This window comes from Electrona antarctica, assembly GCF_951216825.1.
Source record: "Electrona antarctica genome assembly, chromosome: 5".
Taxonomy (NCBI): Eukaryota; Metazoa; Chordata; class Actinopteri; order Myctophiformes; family Myctophidae; genus Electrona; species Electrona antarctica.
In genome coordinates, this window is record NC_136810.1 from 39,163,610 (window position 1) to 39,186,290 (window position 22,681).

General features: G+C 42.8%; 1 protein-coding gene across 7 annotated transcripts; it reads left to right on the forward strand.

Annotated features, from left to right (window-relative positions):
* The first annotated feature begins 75 nt into the window (after positions 1 to 75).
* On the forward strand, positions 76 to 21,020 carry terb1 (telomere repeat binding bouquet formation protein 1). Of its 7 annotated transcripts, none has more exons than XM_079501970.1 (23): positions 76 to 139; positions 2,165 to 2,207; positions 2,310 to 2,420; positions 2,800 to 2,931; positions 3,140 to 3,271; positions 3,986 to 4,046; positions 4,564 to 4,682; positions 5,014 to 5,142; positions 6,445 to 6,597; positions 6,767 to 6,898; positions 7,436 to 7,588; positions 8,671 to 8,801; positions 9,206 to 9,658; positions 10,418 to 10,875; positions 11,103 to 11,173; positions 11,747 to 11,833; positions 16,282 to 16,494; positions 16,713 to 16,793; positions 17,393 to 17,461; positions 17,633 to 17,671; positions 19,104 to 19,174; positions 20,280 to 20,450; positions 20,568 to 21,020. In XM_079501970.1, the coding sequence occupies exons 2-23, from the start codon at positions 2,180 to 2,182 to the stop codon at positions 20,598 to 20,600; spliced, it is 3,027 nt and encodes a 1,008-aa protein (XP_079358096.1). In that variant the 5' UTR covers positions 76 to 139; positions 2,165 to 2,179; the 3' UTR covers positions 20,601 to 21,020. The 7 variants fall into 7 exon arrangements, with proteins under 7 accessions (XP_079358096.1, XP_079358095.1, XP_079358097.1 ...); XM_079501969.1 differs by having other exon boundaries at positions 113 to 283; XM_079501971.1 differs by having other exon boundaries at positions 113 to 283; positions 9,209 to 9,658.
* The last annotated feature ends 1,661 nt before the right edge of the window (positions 21,021 to 22,681 follow it).

Here is a 22,681-nt window from a genome sequence, read left to right on the forward strand (position 1 = left end):
CATAGCCGAGAAGAACGCAGTGTGTTTTGTTCCTTGTGATTGGACAGTTGTTTGATTGATCTCCGCCGGTTTCACAGAATTCACACTTCACAGTCCTTTGGGAGATCAGATACTGCCTTAACGAGTTGTACGAGCCGAGGTACCTATTTAATGTCAACATCACCCAACGAAAGTCTTGTTTTAATTACAATGTTGTGTTAAAATGTCTAATGAGCTAATAAGAAGCTTATAGGCAGCAGCTGACCGACTCTTTCCCGCTTCTATCGTCTTTCTGCCCAGGCAGGTATGAATAAAAAATCTTGACATTATTGACCTTCTCCTTATAATGGCTTTTGTCCTCACTCCCCAGGAAAGGTTGTTAGGAAAAACTGTTACATATTTACTTTACTTTACTTTACTCCTAATTCCTGTCAACAACTCACAGACGACCTACCTAGCCAGCCAAGTGTGTTCAATATCCCACTGTCAGCACTGTGTGTGTGTGTGTGTGTGTGTGTGACTGTGTGTGTGTCAGGGGTTTTCAACTGATTGTGAACGAGGGACCACTTAGAATCAACCTGGGGACCACTGTTGTGTTGGGTGGGCTAAGATTAGTGCTTTTACTGCTTTGTAACACTTGCTTAGCAAGTGTTACATGCATCATACATAGCATGATGCATCCATGTGTATGCATCCCACTGTTTCTCAACCAATGGTCCATTTACTACTAATAATTTCCTAATAATAATGACTCAAACAGACAATCCAGGTGTCTGAGATTATAACTCCCCTTTTTCTGTTTTACTAAATGCATGGTCAAGGACCACGTGCAATACTTTCACAGACTACTTGTTGAAAACCCCTGCTAATATACTGTATATTTAATGTTTCCAGACACAGTCATTTAACTTTGGGAGTGTAACCACTTTGGACACGCTCGTTCGCCCAATGCTACTATATAATTTATGAGCAGCAAAATTAGTTCCTAATATGTCTTTGCAAAGGATTTATATACCGGTAGGCTAGTTTTTTCCACCGTTGCTGAGTCCCTGTGGTCAGTTCAGTTAGAACGCAGGTCTGCCCTAGGGCAGGGACAGCTCCAAACAAGCCTAATTGACTGACTTCTATGTAAACCAAGATTCATTAGCCCCGCTCTAAAAAGCCCCCCCCCCCCCCCCCCCCCCCCTAGCACTCCCAGTCACAATTTTCTGGAGCCATCGCTGACGAAGGGAGGGGCTGGAAGGAGCGCTGCGGCTTGTGATTGGGTGTCAGTGGGGTAGGGGGGCGAGTGCGGAATCGCCTTCGCGGTTGAGTCAATGGTCAGTGGTCACCCCCCTCGCACTAGTAGTAGGCTAGGGGATAAAGTACAGTTTTAGACTGCGACGGAAGCGAACTTGAGCCATGAGAGACACGTTGCTGTCAAACATTGCGAAGTTCGCATAGGCGACTCAGCCCTGTTCGAGTTGCAACCTGATAGGCACAGAATAGTAAATCATGTTCTGGCGAGAGCTTTTTCCCCCCGTCTGCCATTCAAAGTGGCTAGTACTGGTCAATCACAGCACGTCCTTGCACAAGTGCATTGTCCAATCACAGCCCGTCCTTACTCAAACGCAACAAAGGTGATTTCGCACTCATTGTAGGGATTTGAGGATTTACAATTCTCTGCCTATAAGGTTGCAACTCGAACAGGGCTGAGTCGGCTCAAGCAAACTTCGCTTTGTTCGACACGGCCACTTGTGGCTCAAGTCCGGCGCCCCTCCATCGCGGTCTAAAACTATAGGGCGAAAGTCCCTCCCTTCGTCGGCAAAAGTCCATTCCTTCGAGGTGCAGAAAACTGTGTCGCAGTTAGCGGAACTGGATGAATAAAACATCCAAACCATTTCCGGGGTTCTGGACAACATCAATGCTGATTGGCTGTCAAGACGCGATGGTTGGAGTCTGATTTTTCCTGCTGGGGCGAAGATACCAGGCGGCCGTTCGTGCGACTTCTCGTCTTTGCATTGACTTTGTATACTAATTACCCCGCTCTAACTTTCCAGGTTTGAACGTAGCTTTAGGTGGCTTAGATTAGACTGTGTCATAGCCAAATAAGTTTATGAAAGTTAATTGAAGGCAATGGGGGATATCTAATGTCTAATAGCTTTCCTTTTTTTGCTTTCCTGGTGGCATTTAACCACAAATATAGGACATCTAAACAGAAATGGATGTCATCAACAGGGACCATAATAGTAAGTAATATTATCAACTGTCACCCAGGTGTTTTTTTGTTAACCCCAGATGTTGCAAATGTGTTATTGTACACATCCTGTCATGGTTTTCTAATATTTCAGCCACAAAGACAGACCTCAGCTTGCTTCTTGAGTGTCTAAAGTACCAGATGAAATGTCCAGATTCACAGAAACAAGCTCTGCTCACCATCAACTCAATCTGTCAGAACAGAGGTTAGTGGGGTGCCTGGTGGATCAATCAATTGGTGCACAGACCATAATGCTCCTTAGAGCTGTGTGGACCCGAGTTTGAATCGGACTCCTGTCGTGTCACGCATGTCTCCTCTCTTGTCATACATGTCTGCCTCTGCCCTTGGTTTCCCGTCTCTACCCATATCTGAAAGATACAAATGTTGGCACACTAAAACAGATGTATGGACATAATATGCATTTTTGTCTTCCTGTTAGTGTAGTGTCTGAGTTCAACATTGCTAGAGTGCAATACTGATTACTAACATGTGTCATAAGCATTCATATTTGTCTCTTCAACAGATAACAGATTAGTACTGTTCATCCTGCCACTCGACTTTTCCAATCTATTTCATAATTTCAGAGGATAACGTGGACTTGTTCCGAGAGATGGGAGGTGTGGAGTTTGTGTATAAACTCTTCAAGTCTAGTGTTGTTCACTCCGACGTCAAGGAGGTCGCCCTATTCACGATTGGAACGTTTGCAGACTCGAATGGTATGTGTGCAAAAAGCTGTGCATTCTATGTGTGTCTAGGAGTGGATGTTTAGGCTGTATACTCAATTCCTGCAACAGCTATGTATGTGTGTTTTCTCATGCCAATAAAGCTCCTTTGAATTTAATTGATAGCTGTACATTTTCCAACAATGCTGTAGGCCTATATTGTAAAGGATTGGTTTACATCATTGTTGTTCCCTCCCATTAGTGCACTGCAAGCACTCACTGTGCAGAAGAGAAATCTTCTCAGACCTGGCCGACTGTTTGATGAGAGAAGACACCCCACTAACACAGAGGAGATTGGCTGTCTATCTAATGTCTGTGCTGGTGGGAAACAACAGTAAGATAAAGGCTGAACAAAAATGGTTTGAATTCTACTCCCAACTTTCAAATATCAGATCTGGTTTGTGAAAGATGTGTTCAACCTTGTATTGTCATATCACTTGAACAATATATTCACTTCTTTTTTTTGTTCACAAAGTCAAAATCTAAATGCAATTTTAGGATGTAAAATCTCCATAGTATTAAATCATACTGTGGGATACAGCTTTTCTTTTTTCTTTTAACTTTATTTAACCAGTAAAAAAACACATTTAGTCTAAAGTCTCTTTTACAAGTGTGAACTAGCCAAGTGGCAGAGATATTACACAGCTTTATCAGAATGATAAATACAGGACAATACAAATGACAACCCTGTAACATCCGTAACACGCTCAAGAAGAATGAAAGGAAATAAATTATTTAATAATGAATAACAAATAATGTAATAAAAGAAAAAAGATGGATGTACATCCATGGTAATTCTTTTCATCAGCATCCTGAGAAAATAGAAAGCATCAGCCGCCGGCTATCCCTACACAGAGGGAGGAATTCAGTAATTCAGTAATAATAGTTTTCCATGTCCATTTATCTCCACTATAGCCTAGTAAAATTGGACAGGAAAAATAACAATAATAATAATGGTAGTTGCTTTTACGAGGGTTTCTTTCTCCCCTCCCCCACTCCCCCCAAAAAAGTTAAAAGACTTTGAATTGATTTCTCTTTACTGTTGTAGAATTAGGACAGACTTTGGCTCAGATGACCAGCTGCCTGGACAATCTCCTGGACCTCTTCAGGTAAGACGTTGCTGTATATGTGTCGATGGTTATTACAAGAACTTTCCCAGCATGAGAAATATCCCAAAGCAAATGCCCCTGCAAAGGGGCCTTTGTTTTTTCTGCAGGAATGAACTGACTAGCCTAGTTCAGGTTTTCATCTTTCATTGAACCACACTTGAGGATAATAGTAAATTGACTGCATTTACATTACACTTTTTCTAGTTTTTCTCGACCACTCAAATGCGATTTACAATGTCCCATTCACACACTGCATGTTGGAACACTGTTACAAATGATGCGTTACACATTCACACACTGATGGCAGAGGCCACCGATGGCAGAGGCAACCTTCCAAGGCACCAACCTGCTCATCAGGAGCAGTGTTAGGGGTTACATTTTTGTTCAAGGACACTTCGACACACGGACCGAGCGGGAGATCTAACCAGGAACCTTCCTGCTCCCAGATGGCTGTGCGACCTCCATTCCTTAGCCACTGCCGCATTAAAAAAATGTTACTGACATATTGTCGTTGTAGGAGCAGTTTCCCCCTCGCCACCGAGGCCACCCGGAACCCCGCCAACATTACTCAGACCTGCCAGCTGTGGATATCTGTCTGTAACGCGCTGTGTGGCTGTATCAACAACCCTCAGAATGGTAGAGCTGCCTGTGTATCTTAATAGTCCTGAACATATATTGAGTTCTCCAATATAATATTCAACTGAGGCAAGGTAATCACATTACTTAAGATAAAAAAAGAGAAAATTAAGGCATTCAAAGCCATGGTCATCTGATCACCAAAATGTGCAAAAAGTAATGCAGTGCAAATACCAGCCAACAAATATTTCAATACTACATCTTACCGTAATCAGTGTCTTGTCATATTCCATGTAACGATATGAAAAAGGTCATATAATCCATATGTAACCCGGAGCATTGGACTAAAATGATATTCTCTCTCTCCACTGTGGTTTTGTTTCCACGCTAGAGGACAGTCAACGCATTTGTGTGTCAGCCTTCCCCCTTGTCAAAAGCTGGCTACAGCAGATTACACTGGTCCACACTGAGCTGTTTGAGTCTATATGCTCCTTCATATCCATGACTGTCGCCAACAACTGTAAGTATAATAGAACAGACTGGGGTGCACCCATTGTAAACCGCTTCTGTTTGGCTGTAAAAACAAGCTTGAAACGCCTGGTGAAGTGAAAGTAGAAGTTATGAAGAGTGTAAAAGTTGGGTCGTATTTGAAAATCATTGCAGATTGTGGCCAGGTTGTGGCCTCCTGGTGGCGCTATAATAGGCCAATGTGAAAAGGGTGACAGTGTTCTCGTGAAGCACTTTTGTTGTTATTGGTGAAGTATTTCTACAGATCTGTATGTCCATTTGGCATAATGGGTCGTAGACCATCACCACACCAGGACACACATGCAGCCAGACTTGTTTCTGTATATTTGTTGTCTCCACCAGGCCGAAGGCATGGGGAGAGAGTATGTTTCGCACGTCCGTGTGTGTATGTGTCCGTCCGTCTGTCCGTCTGTTACCAGCTAATCTCCGGCATGATTTAGATCGGGAGTTATGAACGTTTTAAGATTTTCGTTTTCGTCAGCTAAACAGGCAGGGAACATTTTCGATGACTGTTTGACACATCATCGGATTGGGCAACAAGCGCTCCTAGGCTGTGGAGCGACGCGATCGGTTTTGATATCATTAATCTCCGTCCTATTTATCAATCTCCGGCTTGGGCACTTGACCATGACCTTGAACTTGACGGAGATCTCCGCCCCGGGCCGCCATGGTGTTAACGGTGCCGGAGATTAGCTGGTAACAGACGGACGGACGGACGGACGGACACACACACACACACACACACACACACACACACACACACGGACAGAGTGACTCTCCCCATGCCTTCGGCCTGGTGGAGACAATAAAGTGCACAGGTCTCCACCAGGGCAGGTCAGGTTGTGGCCTCCTGGTGGCGCTATAATAGGCCAATGTGAAAAGGGTGCCATTTCTTCTTACGCCTTGGATGGAAATTGGATGATTTGAATCATTTTGTTCCAAAAATGTGTTTTGCAAAAATCCACCTGTTGGTGGCGCTATAACAGGCCAATGTGAAAAGCAAAACAACACAAATGAAATCAAGACAACCAAAGAAACAAGGGAAAAAACAACAACAACTCCAATATAGTAGTGTTCATGGTCACAAACATCATCCAGACAAGACAGGTTTGCTAGTCAGGTGACTCTGGGAGCTTCAGCTTCACCTTCTTTTTTGTGTAGAAATAGTAACTTGGTTTTGCCCCTCCCCTTTCTTAGTCCACTTCTTCCTATAACAACAACACTACAAGTTTAGCACAGTGGTGCTGAGAGCTTAACCTATAATTGACCTGTATTTGTCCTTTTGTCTTTCCAGCTTATACTCAGGAGTGTTTTTCAGCTTCTGGAGGTTTGGAAACTTTGACCCTGTCACTTGTTCGCTTGGCAGCTGACGCGGACAAAAGCCTGACCTCCTGTCGGCTCTCTGCCAGTCTGACAAAGACCCTGTCTGTCTGCATCACCGACAACTGTTAGTTAACTGTAGTCTCTCCTACCAATGTACACACACACACACCCACACACCCACACACACACACACACACACACACACACACACACAGATATTATTCACTGTGTTTTTTTTTCTAAAGAATCCATTCCAAATCACTGCCTACTCCATACAATTGTGCCCTGTCTAGCTGCTCTGGCGTCTGGTTTGGCTCAGCACTGCGTGGTACCTCACCTTCTCTCCCTGCTGTCCAGCCCCAACCTGGACCCTCGAGACAGGCTCTCTGTGATGCTTACCCTGGGCCACTGCACCGATGCCTCTGGTAGGAATCACTTAACAGCAGCGCGCGTGTGTGTGTGTGTGTGTGTGTGCGTGCGTGCGTGCGTGCGTGCGTGCGTGCGTGCGTGCGTGCGTGCGTGCGCGTGCGTGTGTGTGTGTGTGCGTGCACTCGCACCTGCATTTGTTTCTCAGCGTCTCTTCCCTTGAGACACTTGACAGTGACTGTACCCTTCTTCACACCTACAGTCTTACAGCTCACTGTTCTCGCTTACTTAGTTTTCTCTAATCATGTCTTAGATTACCAAGTATTTTAAATCATATTGCAGATTTTGTATTTATTTTGTATTTTTTTGTACTGCAATCATATCTATTGGAAATTCTTTATATCTTGTTCTGAATGTCTTTATTGCGTCTTATATAGGTAGAGGCCTCGTATTAGCCCCCTGGGCTTCTTGCCTCCTCCTGGCAATTTCCCTTTTTATAATGTTTTGTATATGTTGTATTGTGCTAAATCAAAATCAAATCAAATTGGTGCCAATAAATCTCCCAGTTCACCACTGTTTCTATCCCCTCTCTGCAGAGGAACACCAGGCTCATTTGGTGCAGTGTGGCGGTCTGTCCACCATCATCACACTTCTCACTGAGCCCCACAGTGAGGAGCTGAGGAGAATTGCTACATTCATACTGCAATCCTGCAAACAGGCCAGTGAGTCCAACAAGCACATCCACTCCGGTACTGCTTGTCATCATTTGTAACTTGCCACATTAAAAATGTCATTGTATTTAATTATCTGCATGCAGGCATTTTATTTATTAAAACGTTTGATGATGTCTTGATCTAGAGCATAGCGTTTGTTTAGGCAGGTTACAATTGTTTAGGCAGCTCCTCTTTTCCGTTTGTGATTTGCTAATTTAGTTAGGTAAAGTTAGCGAAGGTTGTGGCAAATCTGGGAAAAAAATGCTTACCAGTAACCACTAGCTTTTTTCACAGATGTGTTCATAAAGGTGTCTACTGTTCCAAGCCAACTCCCTTGGGAAACTTTGTGACAGCTGCTTAAAGTTGGTGTACCATTAACAACCTATACTGTATAAGGCAAACATTTCTAAATGTCATTATACTTTAAGTAGCATGTGACGTGTCAAACTAGGGGGTTTTCATGATTCTGAAATCTGAATCCATTGCAAGCATTAATTTTGCACCGATATTAATCCTTCGGCTAAAAATGGCCATAGCCGTCATCACAAATGTGATGAGGTCAGCACATTTGGGCACATTTGGGCAAGTGGCTATGGCTGAATTTAGCCCAAGGAGTGTTTTTTGTGCAAAACTAATGCTTGGAATGGGTTCAGAACCATGAAAAACCCCTAGTTTGACACGTCACATGCTACTTAAAGTATAATGAAATTTTTGACATTTTGTCTTATATAGGTTGTTAACGGTACCCCGACTTTAAGCAGCTGTCACAAAGTTTCCCAAGGGAGTTGGCTTGGAACAAACTGATATGTGATAGTAGACACCTTTTATGAACAGTGTTCCCAGATTTGCCACAACTTGAGGTCAGATCACAGAACAGAGCCATACCACCAAATATACATTTACTGCTCAGGATTGCAATTTAGGATGCACAATAAATTGTGCCATTTTTTGACCCATCTTGTGCAATATTGACTATAAGTTAATAGTATCAGAAAGCATTATTTGTTGGCTTTGTAATAATAATGCTTTTCCCCCCCAAACTGGGATGAGAAAGTGGAATAATTAGTTGTTGTACTTGCATTTCTTATTTCTTGATTTGCATGTCTTTGTGGATGAAGCGATGTCCCTTGCAGGGGTGAAACTGGGGGATATCAGAGCAACAGAGCCCCTTGTGAACATGGAGGACTACTGGAGGTCCGTAGAGGAGCTACGGGACAGGATCAACCAACTAGAGGAGAGACAGGCAGAGGTTAGGCACATAGGCATGCATTTGCATACATACACACGTCACAGACAGTCACAGTAGAGTTGTACTATACAACAGTAAAGCCTGTATCTTTTAAGTAGCAGGAAAGCTTTATTTATGATGTTGTCGACTAAAACTATGACGCAAAATATTCATCGACTACCCCCGTGTGAACGCAGCATAAGCTATGATGACTAAAACTATGACTAACTATATTGCCAATTTCATCAACAAATAAAAAATAGACTAAAATGACATTTTATGCTTGTTTGCATGCTTAAACTATCTAACTAACTATCGGCTATTGCACCTACAGGCTACTGTAAATCATATAAGATCATATAACATCAATCATATAACATTTTCATATTATGAATCATGATGTTTAGTTTCCATCTCTTCTTCAGGAGGCTGAGGACAAGGAGGCCCCGTCAGACCCAGCACCTCCAGCACCTCCAGCAGAAGCGCAGGTTGGCGTTGGCGTGGCGAGAAAGCACCTCCCTGCACCCATTTTCCCTCCAAACCCTGCTTCAGCACTGTTCAGGGAAGCAGCGGCCAACAGAAAGGACAGAGAGAGGGGGAGAGGAGGAGGAGGAGACCATGACGGGACTGGGGCCAAAAGAGGAGAGGAAGAGTGGAAGAACTACAGGGAGCAGACTACACTTACTGTTGGACAGATGAGCTGCGATGAAGGAAGAGGAGAGTTTGGGAGAGATGTAGAAGGAGAGCTTAATGGAGGAAAAGAGGGGTACGAGGAGGACTGGAGGAGGGAGTCTACTCCCCTGCTGTCTGTCCAGAAGAGCAGAGCTACAGAGGACATGAGAGCAGAGAGGAATCGAACAGAAGCCACTCGCCTCATGGTAGTGACTGCACACTGGAATGCTTACTAATGGCCTACACATACTCACTATCATTTACTTTCATGACTACCTGCTATTCAAGTGTTTAGTACAACAGACGTGTGCATATAATGTGTATCTGAGGGCTTCGGCAGAGTAATGTACAGAGAGAGTGGTGACAACAGAAGTCCAAAATGCTTGATCATCACTGAGACATTCACGTAGAAGGTTACATGTTAATTGATTAAGATTGGACAGGCTCCACAATCCGGCAATTGCGTTTGCAAAATTGGCCCATTGGAGTGAAAAGAGTTGTCGCCTCTCACTACACAACTGTGGTTGACCACAAGTACTACTGGGTTTTCCATAGTTAATTATATTCAGCTGGTGTCTTGTCGTTCTAGATCTCCAATCACATGGTGTGACCTACACCTTGAAATGTAGGCTGATAAGGAGATGGGGAAAAAAAGATAACATTGGCCAGTGGCACAAGTGAAAGGTGTGGCTAGCAGTGTGGTGTCATACAGTAGAAGCATGGGGACACCCTGACCCAGCAGATATTAACAAGTGGGACTTCGGACTCACGAGAAGAGGCAACTTAAACCACTTGCTATTCAGGTTTGAATTGGCAAAGTAATCTGGCTACCAGGATTAATTGGAGTGTCAGTCGATTTCAATGAATGATCTAATAGGATAGAAAACCAGCTGTATTAGTGGTCCCCGAGTACCATTAGAACCAGTGCATGTCTGTAACCCAGGTATCTCTGTCTCTCTCATTAGGGTCTTGTACGGAGGCAGATCTTGAAAGAGCACAAAGAAACACAGGACTCTTCCAACGCCAGCAGAGCAGGAAAGGACAGGAAACCCTTCATTCAAGTGTTACATAATGATGGCAACGGCATGGTGCAAACGGCATACAGGCCGAGCACTTACTCACTCGCTTCCTCAGTCACGGGAGCCGTGGAAGAAAGTGACGTTGATCCCCAAACTCTCAGAAAAGCATTAAAGAGTAGTGCGGGAATGGACAGGCAACTGAAGAAAGATAAGTCCCATTTGAACGGTCGAGGACCGAGAGCTGATGTACTGCAATGTTGTTGCTGCCAGGCTGGGGTCAAATGTGAAACCCTTGATGAAAGGGATGTGGCATGTTCAAGTTCAACCTGCAAGGGGACTGGAAAGTTGGTCTCTTCCCATGGAGGGATTCCACTGGAGGGAGCCAGAGAGCTGCAAACAGAGCGGTCAGCAGGCTAATTATAAGCACAAATACAGTACTGCATGAATGGATTGATCACAGATAAAACAGGCTTAATATATATTTGTAATTTTAACTAATAGGGTATAGCATTGTCACTTTTTAAATGGTGTTGCCTATATGAGTAAGTGACAATTATTTTCTTTTTTTGGCTAGAGAAGTTCAACTTATCGAAAGGTTCTGATGAGTGATTTGCTTTGTTTCCTTTTCCAGCCATGTGTTTAAGGCTCCAGCCCCGGTGAAGCACAGAGTGAGAAAAGAGACAAAGTGGGTGGATGATGAAGGTAGAAAATACACATATTTTATACTGAAAGTGCACTAATGGATAAAGTTCAACAACATTCACTGCTGCCTTGTAAATTACATGTATCTATACATGCAATATAAAGGCAGCAGTAAATGTCAGTGTTGATCTTTATCCATTAGTGCACTTTCAGGTGAGATTTCTCCCATACAGTAGGTCAGCTGCACTAACTGGTCCTTCTGTTCACCTCCATTATAAATAAAATTATATTTTATTATCGACTAATAAACATCAACACATTAGTTTTCCTTGCATTGTGGATGAATAGGTCAACGAAACCATAGTTCACACCATCACACCATGAATAGGCCATCGAAACGCTATTCGTAACTGTCTGGGATTCCAGCATTTCACAATTCCAGCATTGTGAAATGAGGAGAACTTATTTCTTTTGGTTTCTATATTTGTAGACGTATATTAGTAGCAAACTATCACTTCAATATATGAGTTGAAAGTTGAACATTGTCTGCTCCTGAGGAAGAGACTTTGGTGGCCCTGATTCTCCTCTCTCTCTCTCTCTCACACACACACACACACACACACACACACACAGATGTCTTGTCTGAGCTGCTGGAAGAGGAGATGAAGAAGTTGTCAAAGCCAGAGACAGTAGTCACACCACCTCTCAATAGGTGCTCAGGTAGGAGAGCTGCTGTACCAGCATCTTAGATAAATACTGCCAAACCATGAAATGGTTTGTTAACACTTCAGTCCTCCAAACTTAAAACCCATTTCCCCCAAAAAAGGACAGCAAAACTTGATGTGTTAAGTCTGTCTGTCTGTCTGTCTGTCTGTCTGTCTGTCTGTCTCTCTATTCTTTTTAAATCTCCATTTATTTCACTTTCCTTGTCTCCTCTCTCTGTCTCTCTGGGTAATAAGTCAGCTACTTATTGTTTATTGAATGGATCCCCATTAGCAAAACAAAATACATTTTGTGTGATATTAGGTAACGTGTTCCAGAATGATATTGATTGATACATAACTGTTTGTTTACGGAGGTTAGTTTTTGGATGCAGGGAGTGTTAAATGAACCTGACTCTTGCCAGCTGGTGGCAACAACCTCCTCCTGCTTCCATCTGGTAGCCTGGTGAAACCACTCCCCCTGCTGGACAACATTTGCATTCTGCCAGCAGGGAGAGTCTGGGAACTCTCAGGCAGAGATGATGTACTCCGGTCCAATTCTGTCCAGAGCGATATGCGACCATATGAGGCCGCTAGAGGCGGGATCAACGCGAGACTGGTGACGTATTGTAGCTGTTCCACAGCGCAAATGTAAACACAAGCTAACAAGACTACAACTTGAAATTATTATGGAGATATCAGATTCTTGTCCCGTTGCTTCCGGTTCATCGTTTCTGCTTGAGAGAGACCAGATCAAGGTAGGAGGAGGGAACTTGTGAACTCAATACTGCCGCAATCTGGTGGAGTCAGGTTAGTGTTAAATGACCAAGGCTGGCAATTCTGGTGTTATACGGTAATTATGTCTGTTGCTTGATTTTAATAACTGTTAAAAAGTTATCTGGTGTTATGTTTCTAAAGAAAACATGAGGACACTACATTGAAGTCTGTTGGACAGATAACCAGCCAGGACAGGCCTATATGCATATATTCAATATCAGTGCATGTAGATCAATGAAGTGCCAGTCTGGCAGCTTGGTTTTGAACAAGTTGTAGTTTGTTCAGGTCTGTATGAATATGCCTTAAAGGCCTATTCATAGTCCAATTTTCGGTGAAGAGGTGACCACCGGAAACTACAACATGACGTCACGCCACGGTGGTCACCGCTCACACAACAGATCTCTCTGTTTTTACTAACCACAAACGGTGGTCACCTCTTCACCAAAAACTGGACTATGAATAGGCCTTTAGTTGCCGCTGACCGGACAATAATGAAGGTGACATAAAACCAAGGACTGTATCACTTGACCCATAACTGAGGATGTCAAGTAGGTTAGTTCCTGACCGTGGCTATGCCTCTTAGTTACAATACTATCAATGTGGTCAGTCCATGACAATTTACAATTTACAATTTAGGCATTTAGCAGACGCTCTTAATCCAGAGCGACTTACATTAGGCAAGAACAAAAGTATGGGAATACATCACATATATAAAATGCATTTATCAAGAAACATGCGTAAGCTAAGAACGTAACTAGAACATATCTATATAATGACACTATACATATTAAATATACATATATACTATACTATGCTATACATATGTACTATGATGTGCTATGACTACATACAATGCAATTATTGTGCTGTCTACATGACATGCTATAAGTCTGTTTCAAATGCTATCTAAGTCTAAAAAGACGATTCACTGTCCAATAAAACACCAAGCAGTTTAGTTATCTTAACCTGTTCTATAGGTGTACCTTGTTTTAGCAACCAACATAAATTCTGCCCACTAAGACTGATGTCCCTGGATGAATCAGAGAGAGTCTGATCGAGGCCAGATCAACTTAAGTCATATCATAACTAGTCAGATCTGGCCCAGAATAAGCTGTATTATTTCAACTGGTGAAGACGTCCTGGAAATGGCGTAAAGATCATCCCCATATGGGCTGTGATCTGGCCTAGTCCTGAACCATGGCGTCATCATGACGTAATTTGGCTTGCTGGGCTGCTGCTGGGTTATTTTAGGCCTACTTACGTTCTGATAGGCTACCATTTAAAAACACTCTCTGTGATCTCTCTGATAAGTATCTCACCATCCAATCAAGTCCCATACTACTAAATCCATATTTTCTTAGTTTAGATATCATTATGTCATGGTCTACTACTCTATGACATCAAATGCAGCACTAAAATCAAGTAAGACAGTACAAACGCAAACCATCTTCTTGATGTCCATTTGTGTCAGCCAGTCAGTCGTCAGTTAACTGAGCTAGAGCAGTTGATGTGGAATGACCATGCCTATAAGCATGCTGGGAACTAGTGGTCAGTTTGTTATTGTTAAAATATTCTTGAATTTGTTTAAAAACTACTTTTCCATTCATTTACTCAGAACAGGAAGTATGCTTACTGTTTGGACCAGTGAATTCTTTATTGTTATCCTTCGGTCAGTGAATTCTTTATTTTTATCCTTCGGTAAAGGAATGAACTTTGCCTCCATCCAAGCCTTAGGACAAACTGTATGTTAAGCACTAATTGAAAATGTGTGAAAATGTGTCTAATCAATAATTAGATACATAGCATGATGCAATTCTTAACAGTTTGCTGTCTAACATGTCAGTACCAGCAGGTTTGTCACATGGCAGAGATACGAAATCAAACTGACAGTTTTTACCATTCATTATATGATTTTCAATTAATTTGCATGAGGAGCTGGTTTAGTCAGAAACGCTCCATTGAATTCAATAAACTAATAAATTAGTCTGGTATGAATATGATGATCTTCCCATTATTTGATTCAATATAACCCATTTCCATAATCGTTTTCCATTATTTTTGGAGTCATTGATTTTATTCTGATAATACTATTTATTTTTGCCTCTATTTATTTTAGTTACAGTTGACTTTAGTATATCTTAACACTAGAAGAAAAAATAGAAATGATGTGCACCCCCCAAAAGATTAAAAGTGCTGGAGTGAGCCATTGTGTGCAACATGTGTGCTGTAAAACAATCACCCTGTGTATCGATTCTTCTGTTGACATATTAATAACCCTATATAATACTAGGCCGGCACAACTGATATGAAACTGAAGGGCTTCTGCTATGATAAGATAATAATAATATATAAGATGTTCTGCTTATTAACAGCCAATTCTATACTTTACAAGCTATCACACTGCAAGCACCACAATGGTAAAAAGAAAATCCACTTAGATTTTTGCATGTCTGACATGCTGTTGATCCAGGCATGGAAACAATAGTAAAAGTAAGCAGTATAATGCTGCTGGCTGCATTGGGGTCAGTTTGACCATCAGCAGTGAATGGTTCAATGTCTTGTTGACATCCATAGATGCATGCTTGAGAGCTGAGCTTCCTCTGGTGGACAACATTGGCCATACTCGTATTTATAGCATTGGTTCCCAAATACTGGGTCAGGACCCATTTGTGCGTCGCAGACACATTTTTATGGGTACATTTATTTTTTGGTTTCCTACATTTCAAAGAAAAAAATCCAAAAAAGCTAATATTTTCAGGATTAAAAAAAATAAAGTTTTCAGTAATTTCATGAAGAAATCAAAGACAAATCTAAGAAATTCCATAAATTAGAAAACAAATTTGTTTAAGAAGTAGTAAAAATAGCCGATCTACAAGCTCGCAACGCGGTGTGAAGCGATACGTTGTGTGCTTGTAGATCTGCTATTTTCACTGCTATTTTGGGTCCTGCCGAGACAATTCAATTCAATGGAGCTTTATTGGCATGAGAAAACATACATTTACATATCCAAAGCAAGTGTCAGACATAAACATTTATCTTTTGGGTCACGGGCTAAAAGGTTTGGGAACCACTGCTTTCTAATAGGCAATTCACACTGAGAGGGACTGAATCCGTTTCATTGGAACCGTTTCCGAATACGGTTGCCTGGTCCCCGATGGCCATGATTCACATTGCCCGAGATTCAACAGCGCACCCGGGTACACTTGCATAACACACTTTGATCCTCCAGATCAGGGGTGGGCAACTGGCAGCCCGGGGGCCACATGCGGCCCTCACCTTCACTTAATGTGGCCCTCAGGTTAATGTCAGAATACTGATATAATATTGGTTTCAGCTGTTTCAATTCCACAACATGCAAACATGACCCGCTTTAATTACTTCAGTCTGAATTAGTAGCTCAAAACCAGTCCACTTCCTTCTTTAGGTACGCATGCATTCACATTGGAACGATCCGTATCTGAATACACTTCAACGGTCCAGAGACCCGCCCCCCATGCGGTCTCGGGGACGGTTGGTCGATCCGCTCCCGGGAACGGTACGCATCATTCACATTACCACAACATCTGACAAGTGGTCCTGAGTCCGAACCCGGGACCATAGTGTGAATTGCCCCTAAGACTACTTGCCTAAACATAGACAACCACCGACACATTTTTTTTCCTTTGGCATCTCCCTGCTCTCGACCACCAGGCTGCGTGCTGCTGTTTGCGGAGGCCACCAGCAAGACATTCTCGGCTCTCCTCTGCTCGTCGCGCCACATCTGCGTGATGCACAGGGCGCTGCAGGAGGCCACGGACAGGTACCGGGCCCGCCATGCTGCAGACGCGCAGACACACAGGAGGAGAGAGAGATGGCAACAGACGGGCACAGAGTCCCAGAGGAACACGAGCCACTGCTGGCGGGGTTAGGACACTTGAGCATGTCAACACACACATATTTATAATTCTAACCAACCAAGCAATGTGATTGGCCCAAAATGAAGTGCTCCCATCCCTGTTTGAATACTTCCTGATTAAGCCTGTGCTGAGGGGTGGAACTGGTGGTCGCTGCACAACAAATAACCAGTTCTGTAATTATCGCTATAATGTAAAATATTTTTGATTTCTGTCCCATTCTGACAGATGTCTGTCTGACTCCCAAGTCTCCCATACATAAAGGAGAAAAGCAGCGACCAGTCAAACACCAATTGAAGAAATACAACGGTACTGATTCCACAAATATGACAGATTTCCTACATGCTTTATCTCATGGGTTCCCAAAGTGGGGTCCGGGGTACTTGAGGGAGTACCAGGGGATACCTAGCTAGAGATAGTTAGGAAACAAATGGACCCTTATGTGTCTGTAACTCAGAGAGTGTACAAATGGTTCCATTTGTACAGGTCCGTGGCCTAATAAATGTATTTTTGGGGGTCCTTGACACGAAAAAGTTTGGGAACCACTGATCAGATAAAGTTTATCTGATCAGGGTTGCTTTGTTTCATTTTTGAGAATTATTCCTGTAAAATGAACAGTAAGCAGTTTCTTACTGTATGTATCTTGAGTCGACGCATCGACCCCTATTTCTTCAACCGGAATGAATCACTGACCTCCTTGTAGCTTGTGCTCAGTACAGATGCACAAACACTACCGACCTCATAGATGAAGATGCACAGGACCCAAATGGCAGATTTAATGGCAGTAAAAACCTTGTGTTTTTACGGCAATTAAATTATGTATCGCTAGCTCTATCAAGAATGCAGACTGCAGTCTTATCAATCTGAAAATGAAATGGGTCCATGAGTCTGTTTTCTTTGCTTTTCAGATTTCTCTCTGACCCCTATAGACGGAAGAAGTCCAATAAAGAGATTCACCTCTCGTGACAGGGAATTCGGTCTGTGTCTTAAGAATTTATATAGCAACTTAAATGTAATTTATTAGTGACTAAAATCATCAACATATTGTGAATATGAATAAACTTCTATCATCTCTGTGTCTGTCATTCTAACTGTCTGTCATTCTAACTATCTCTCTCTCTCTCTCTCTCTCTCTCTCTCTCTCTTAGGCCTAACTCCTAGGAAACGTCTTTCCTCTTCAGAACATGGTATGATCTACCTCATGTACCTCTGAATCTCTGGTTCGGAAATGGACATTTAAATATGCATGCATGCGTGTGTCGTCGTGTGTGATTTGAGAGCCTGCGGTGGGAGCCGGTCTCTCCAGTGAGCTCTTGGCAGCAGAGAGCCCCAAAGAACAGAAGGAATGTTGAACCTCAGCCAGTGTTCTCACAGCGCAGGCCATAGCTGGTTCTGAACACCACAGCTGTACTAAGCTGTTTCACACTCTGCAGAACACTGTGTGTGTGTGTGTGTGTGTGTGTGTGTGTGTGTGTGTGTGTGTGTGTGTGTGTGTGTGTGTGTGTGTGTGTGTGTGTGTGTGTGTGTGTGTGTGTGTGTGTGTGTGTGTGTGTGTGTGTGTGTGTGTGTGTGTGTGTGTGTGTGTGTGTGTGCGCGTGCGTGCGTGCGTGCGTGCGTGTATATCTATTGCTTTTGTGTTTTGCCAGGGCTGTGAGAGGAAGTGGAACAGCATTTTTAGTCTGTTCTTTAGCCCAGATTCTACATTCAGTGTTTTTAATAGGGACAGCCTCCCCCCCCCCAATGCAAGCACCACCGCTAGAGTCACAGCAGTAAACATTTCCAAGTGCTCCTTTCCACCTCATTCTGTCTCCTCCTGGTTTTGTACTTAATTTATCTCCCCTTAAACCTCGAGGCATTCCATGATTGTAGTTCAACAGCACATAGGCTCTGCTGTTTTGCATGCTGCTGACTCGGAGAAAGGCTCCTCTCTCTCATTGTGCCCTTTGTACACAGATTTATGTACCCGCGTCACCCCCCACGCCCCCCCCCCCCTTCCCCCCCACCCCAAGATTGTCCGTCACCCCTTTGATACCTCCTCCGCAATTCTTTGTTGTACTCCACTATCAAGAACATGCCCTCTCATTCTGTCTGTCCTATAATAATAATAATATCTCAAAATGATATTGCGCTTTTCTAAGTACTCAAATACGCTTTATCTTGTTTTGGCCCTTTTCTTTGAGTTTCCTGTCATTTTATTAATTTTACCTTTCAATTTCTTTCACTTTCCCTGCCCTCTCTCTCTCTCTCTCTCTCTCTATCTCCCTCTCTCTCTCACACACACACACACACACACATGCAGTAGTAGATTGTTCTCTGCCTCTATTGCCTCTATTGCCTCTATCGTGTTAGGCGTGACGGGTGACGTAATGTCAGTCTGATGAAGAAGGGGACAAGCCATGAACAGAGAGGGGCAGAAAAGAGAAATTGTCTTTCTATTCAGTGTAGACTGAGGCCTGGTGATGTCCTGTTGTGTAACAGAATGAGCTGTCCAGCATCTGCACTTGGCCTGTTCTCACTCAGCCTTTGTTAAACACACACACACACACACACACACACACACACACACACACACACACACACACACACACACACAATGTTCTCTTGTCTTTCAATCTGCAGAGAGAACCATTCGTGAAGATGGAGAGGGCAATCAGTTGAAGATGCGACTCAACAGCGAACTGAGTTCCATTGTAAGTTGGAGTGAAACTAAAAACGGCGTATTAAAACTTTGGTAGTTAAAACAATCTAAATTGCATTTACATTGAGTGTTTTGTTATTCTTCCCTATTTTAATCTTTCTGCCTGTATGAGTACCTCATAAAGACTGTTGTGTGTGTTTGTTTACATGTTCTCCCGGTGAAAGCAAATCCACAATTGATCGTGAACTGTTCTTGTCTATGTAGATATGTGACTGTATAAATATTTCCATTTTGGGTGGGGATGGGGTCACAAAAATCATATTCCGTAAGTTCCAAATGCATTCACATAACACAATGTAACTTTGCATGTCTCTTAAGAGGGCAACCCCAACATTACTGGCCTATGAATCTAGTTGCTGAAAAAGGTCATGCTACCGGCCCAGTCCAAATGGGGATGCTGTAGAGCTCATTTACGGCCACTGAACATAATGCTGAACTATTCACCATATGAACATGGCTTAGTGCTGGCGGGGGTGTGAACTCTACTGAGTGTATTCATCCTAGTTTTGTATTCATTTGTGTTTTAACTTTGTAGCAATGCATGTCTTCATTCTGCTCTTTGACTCTTGTCCTGACTTAATTTCTCTGCGTTAGTAATTCTACCGCCATTCAATTAGGGCTTTGAACAGGTTAACACATCCTGCTCTGCTTCTTGATATAAACCAAACGTTTAAATGAGGGGTGGTGTGTATAACGGAGAGATTATGCAAAGTAGGTGTAGCTTGGGAATGTGAAATTGGAGAAAGGACTGCTACTGTAAAGTGTGTGTGTGTGTGTGTGTGTGTGTGTGTGTGTGTGTGTGTGTGTGTGTGTGTGTGTGTGTGTGTGTGTGTGTGTGTGTGTGTGTGTGTGCGCGCTCGCGCGTGTGTGTGCGTGCGTGCGTGCACATTTTTTGAATGCCTGAACCATGAAGAGTGGCTGGTAAAGAGCCTGCGTTAATATGCACCCATGTACAGTAGGCTATGCACCAACATATGTGATGCCATGCCACAGCCAGCCTTTCTGTCCATCTGTAAGCTTCTCTCGTACTCTCGAGTCACACAATGTTTTTTGTGTTATCTCCATCCCCGTTTCTCTCGTTCCACCTCATTCCCCAGTCCTCACAACAGCAGCGGAGGAGGAGGCGGGACTTCAGCCGTGAGGAGGTTGACTTCTTGGTGGAAGGGGTGAGGAGGTTTGGCTCCCGCTGGAACTCTATCCTGTGGTCATATCCGTTCGAGGATGGACGCACCAATGTCGACCTGGCCAAGAAATACTATCGGCTAATGGTAAACAGAAACAAATCAAACTTGAGATAAGATATCTTATGGAATTCTATCAATACTTCTACGAGTGCATTGATACCAATGAGATTTACTATTGTTGTTTACTGTCTGGTTTTACAGAAAGCTGAAGCCCTTGATGTTGGTTGTATCTAACCATGGCCTTTGGACCATTAATCGTGGTTATTCGTCAACAAACAACAGTGATTTATCCAAAAGACCTTCACTCTAGCCACAAACTATCGATTGCAACACCAAAGGAGCTTATGCTTCATGAGAACATTTAAATAATTAAAATACTGTCAGTTCATCTTAATTAAATGAGATGCAGTAATACATTTGACTAAATCTTAAACAGAAATACCCTGTTCCTTTCAGGGCATAGGTATTATTTCAGTCTCAGTTCAGTCTTTAAAGGGCTGCTTTCTGTACAAGATGTTCTCTGTATGAAGTTGAACTTGTTCACCGCTTACTAATATATAGCAACAATATGCTGCAATTGTATATTATGGTACTTTATACTGCATGTATATTTTACTCATCAATTCCAGTAAACATTTGAGTTTCTGTATCTTTTTCTGCTTTGAGTGTCCTTGTATCCATGACGTATTGGTTATTCATTTATAAACCAGATATCACATATCTTACCTTCTAAACTGTACAAAAGCTCTTTCTGCTTATGTTTTGTTCAGTCGGCCCAGTCATTTGGTCCAGTCCATGGGGAAACAGGAAATCAACAAAGGACGGAGGGAGATGAATCAAACGGCAGCACTTTTGTTTATAGAGGCGAAATCCTCTGGTATGACAGGAATCATAAATTGTGTCAAACGAACCAACCACTTATATCACATGTCCTCCGGATCCCAAATCAGCTCACTCTTAAATCCGTAGCATGCTAAAGGCCAGCCTGACTGAGATCACCGTCTACAAGCGCCTATCCCACTCCGCAGGGACTCATCTTTGTGCAGCCCAAGCCATAGGACTTCCTCATGTTGCCCTGCCCTGAGGCTCAGGCTGTTACAGCTAGGAGGGGCTGTAGAAGGCATAATCCTGAGTTAAACAGGAATGTGGCTAAACGTAGGGAGTCAAATGTTCTTCCTTTGCTTGCAGACAGTTTGAATCGGTAAACTTACACAATGTTCCACGCTGATCAAAACCCTTTGCACTATCCCAGAATCTGCTTTCTCCATATACCCCTGCATGTGTGTTACGTTAGTGTATATTTCCACAGAGCATTAACTCATGACTGTCTGGTACAGAACAATAATCAATTAGAGATCAATCTCATGGCTATTGGGTGAACTGTTTGTACTGGAAGGAAATAGCTCAGAAGAATGGTACAGTATGTACATTTTCAAGTAGTAGGCCTATTGCTTACTACTAGTAAGCAAAACAAATCAGCTAAAATAAATACCACACACAGTTAGTTAATATCCATCTTTGCATTTATCTATTTTAAGCCAGTCTGAATAGTTTAGTGTGAATAGTTAAGTTAGGGGAGTAATGTGGGAGCAGGGAAGAGTGTGGTGGGAGAGGTATGTGAGGAGCAGATTTCACATGCACTGCGCCAGTCACATTGGAGACTTTTGACCTAGACCCCCGAAATCCCCCTTTCCTCTGGAAAGAATGCTACTTCGCCCCCCCCCCCCTCTTTCTCTCTCTCTCCTCTCTCCCACATTCATCTGCCAGTTCACTGTGAGAAGCCTCTGTCTCTTTTTGCATGTTATGTACCGTGTTAGCAGGAACTTGGATTCTCATGTGCACAGACACATATGTCTGTGTTTAGAACATATGTGGAGAACGTGTGTACAGTATGTGTAATATTGTGTGTGTGTGTGTGTGTGTGTGTGTGTTGGTTGAGGGGTAGGCTGATAAACTGTGTCTTATGTAACATGAAGAAAGAGGAAACTCCCTTTGCATGGGGAACAGAAGATCCATATGTGCACACGCACACTCATAATTCCGCTGCTTATTTTACTTGAACTAAAACCCCACACGCTTCTCACTAATGAGTTGAACAGACATCTTAATCTGTATACACTTCTTGGTGGTCTACCTAATGTTTCTTCAGAACAGGGCTGTAATGCCAGGACTTGTGTAAAGTTGTGTACTTGTCTACCATCAAGACCCTTCCCTGTCTACAATTCATGCATATCACAATTCATCCTAACTTAACAATGTATATTTCATCGTAAAAGTCGCACATAACTAAAGAATGGTGGAAATAAGGCAAGGTT

Excerpts from the sequence above, each read along its gene's own strand:
- terb1 (XM_079501970.1), top strand. The coding sequence starts at position 2,180 with ATGGATGTCATCAACAGGGACCATAATA. Across the intron at positions 5,143-6,444 it reads CATGACTGTCGCCAACAACT|CTTATACTCAGGAGTGTTTT; the intron begins GTAAGTATAATA and ends TTGTCTTTCCAG. Across the intron at positions 8,802-9,205 it reads TAGAGGAGAGACAGGCAGAG|GAGGCTGAGGACAAGGAGGC; the intron begins GTTAGGCACATA and ends TCTCTTCTTCAG.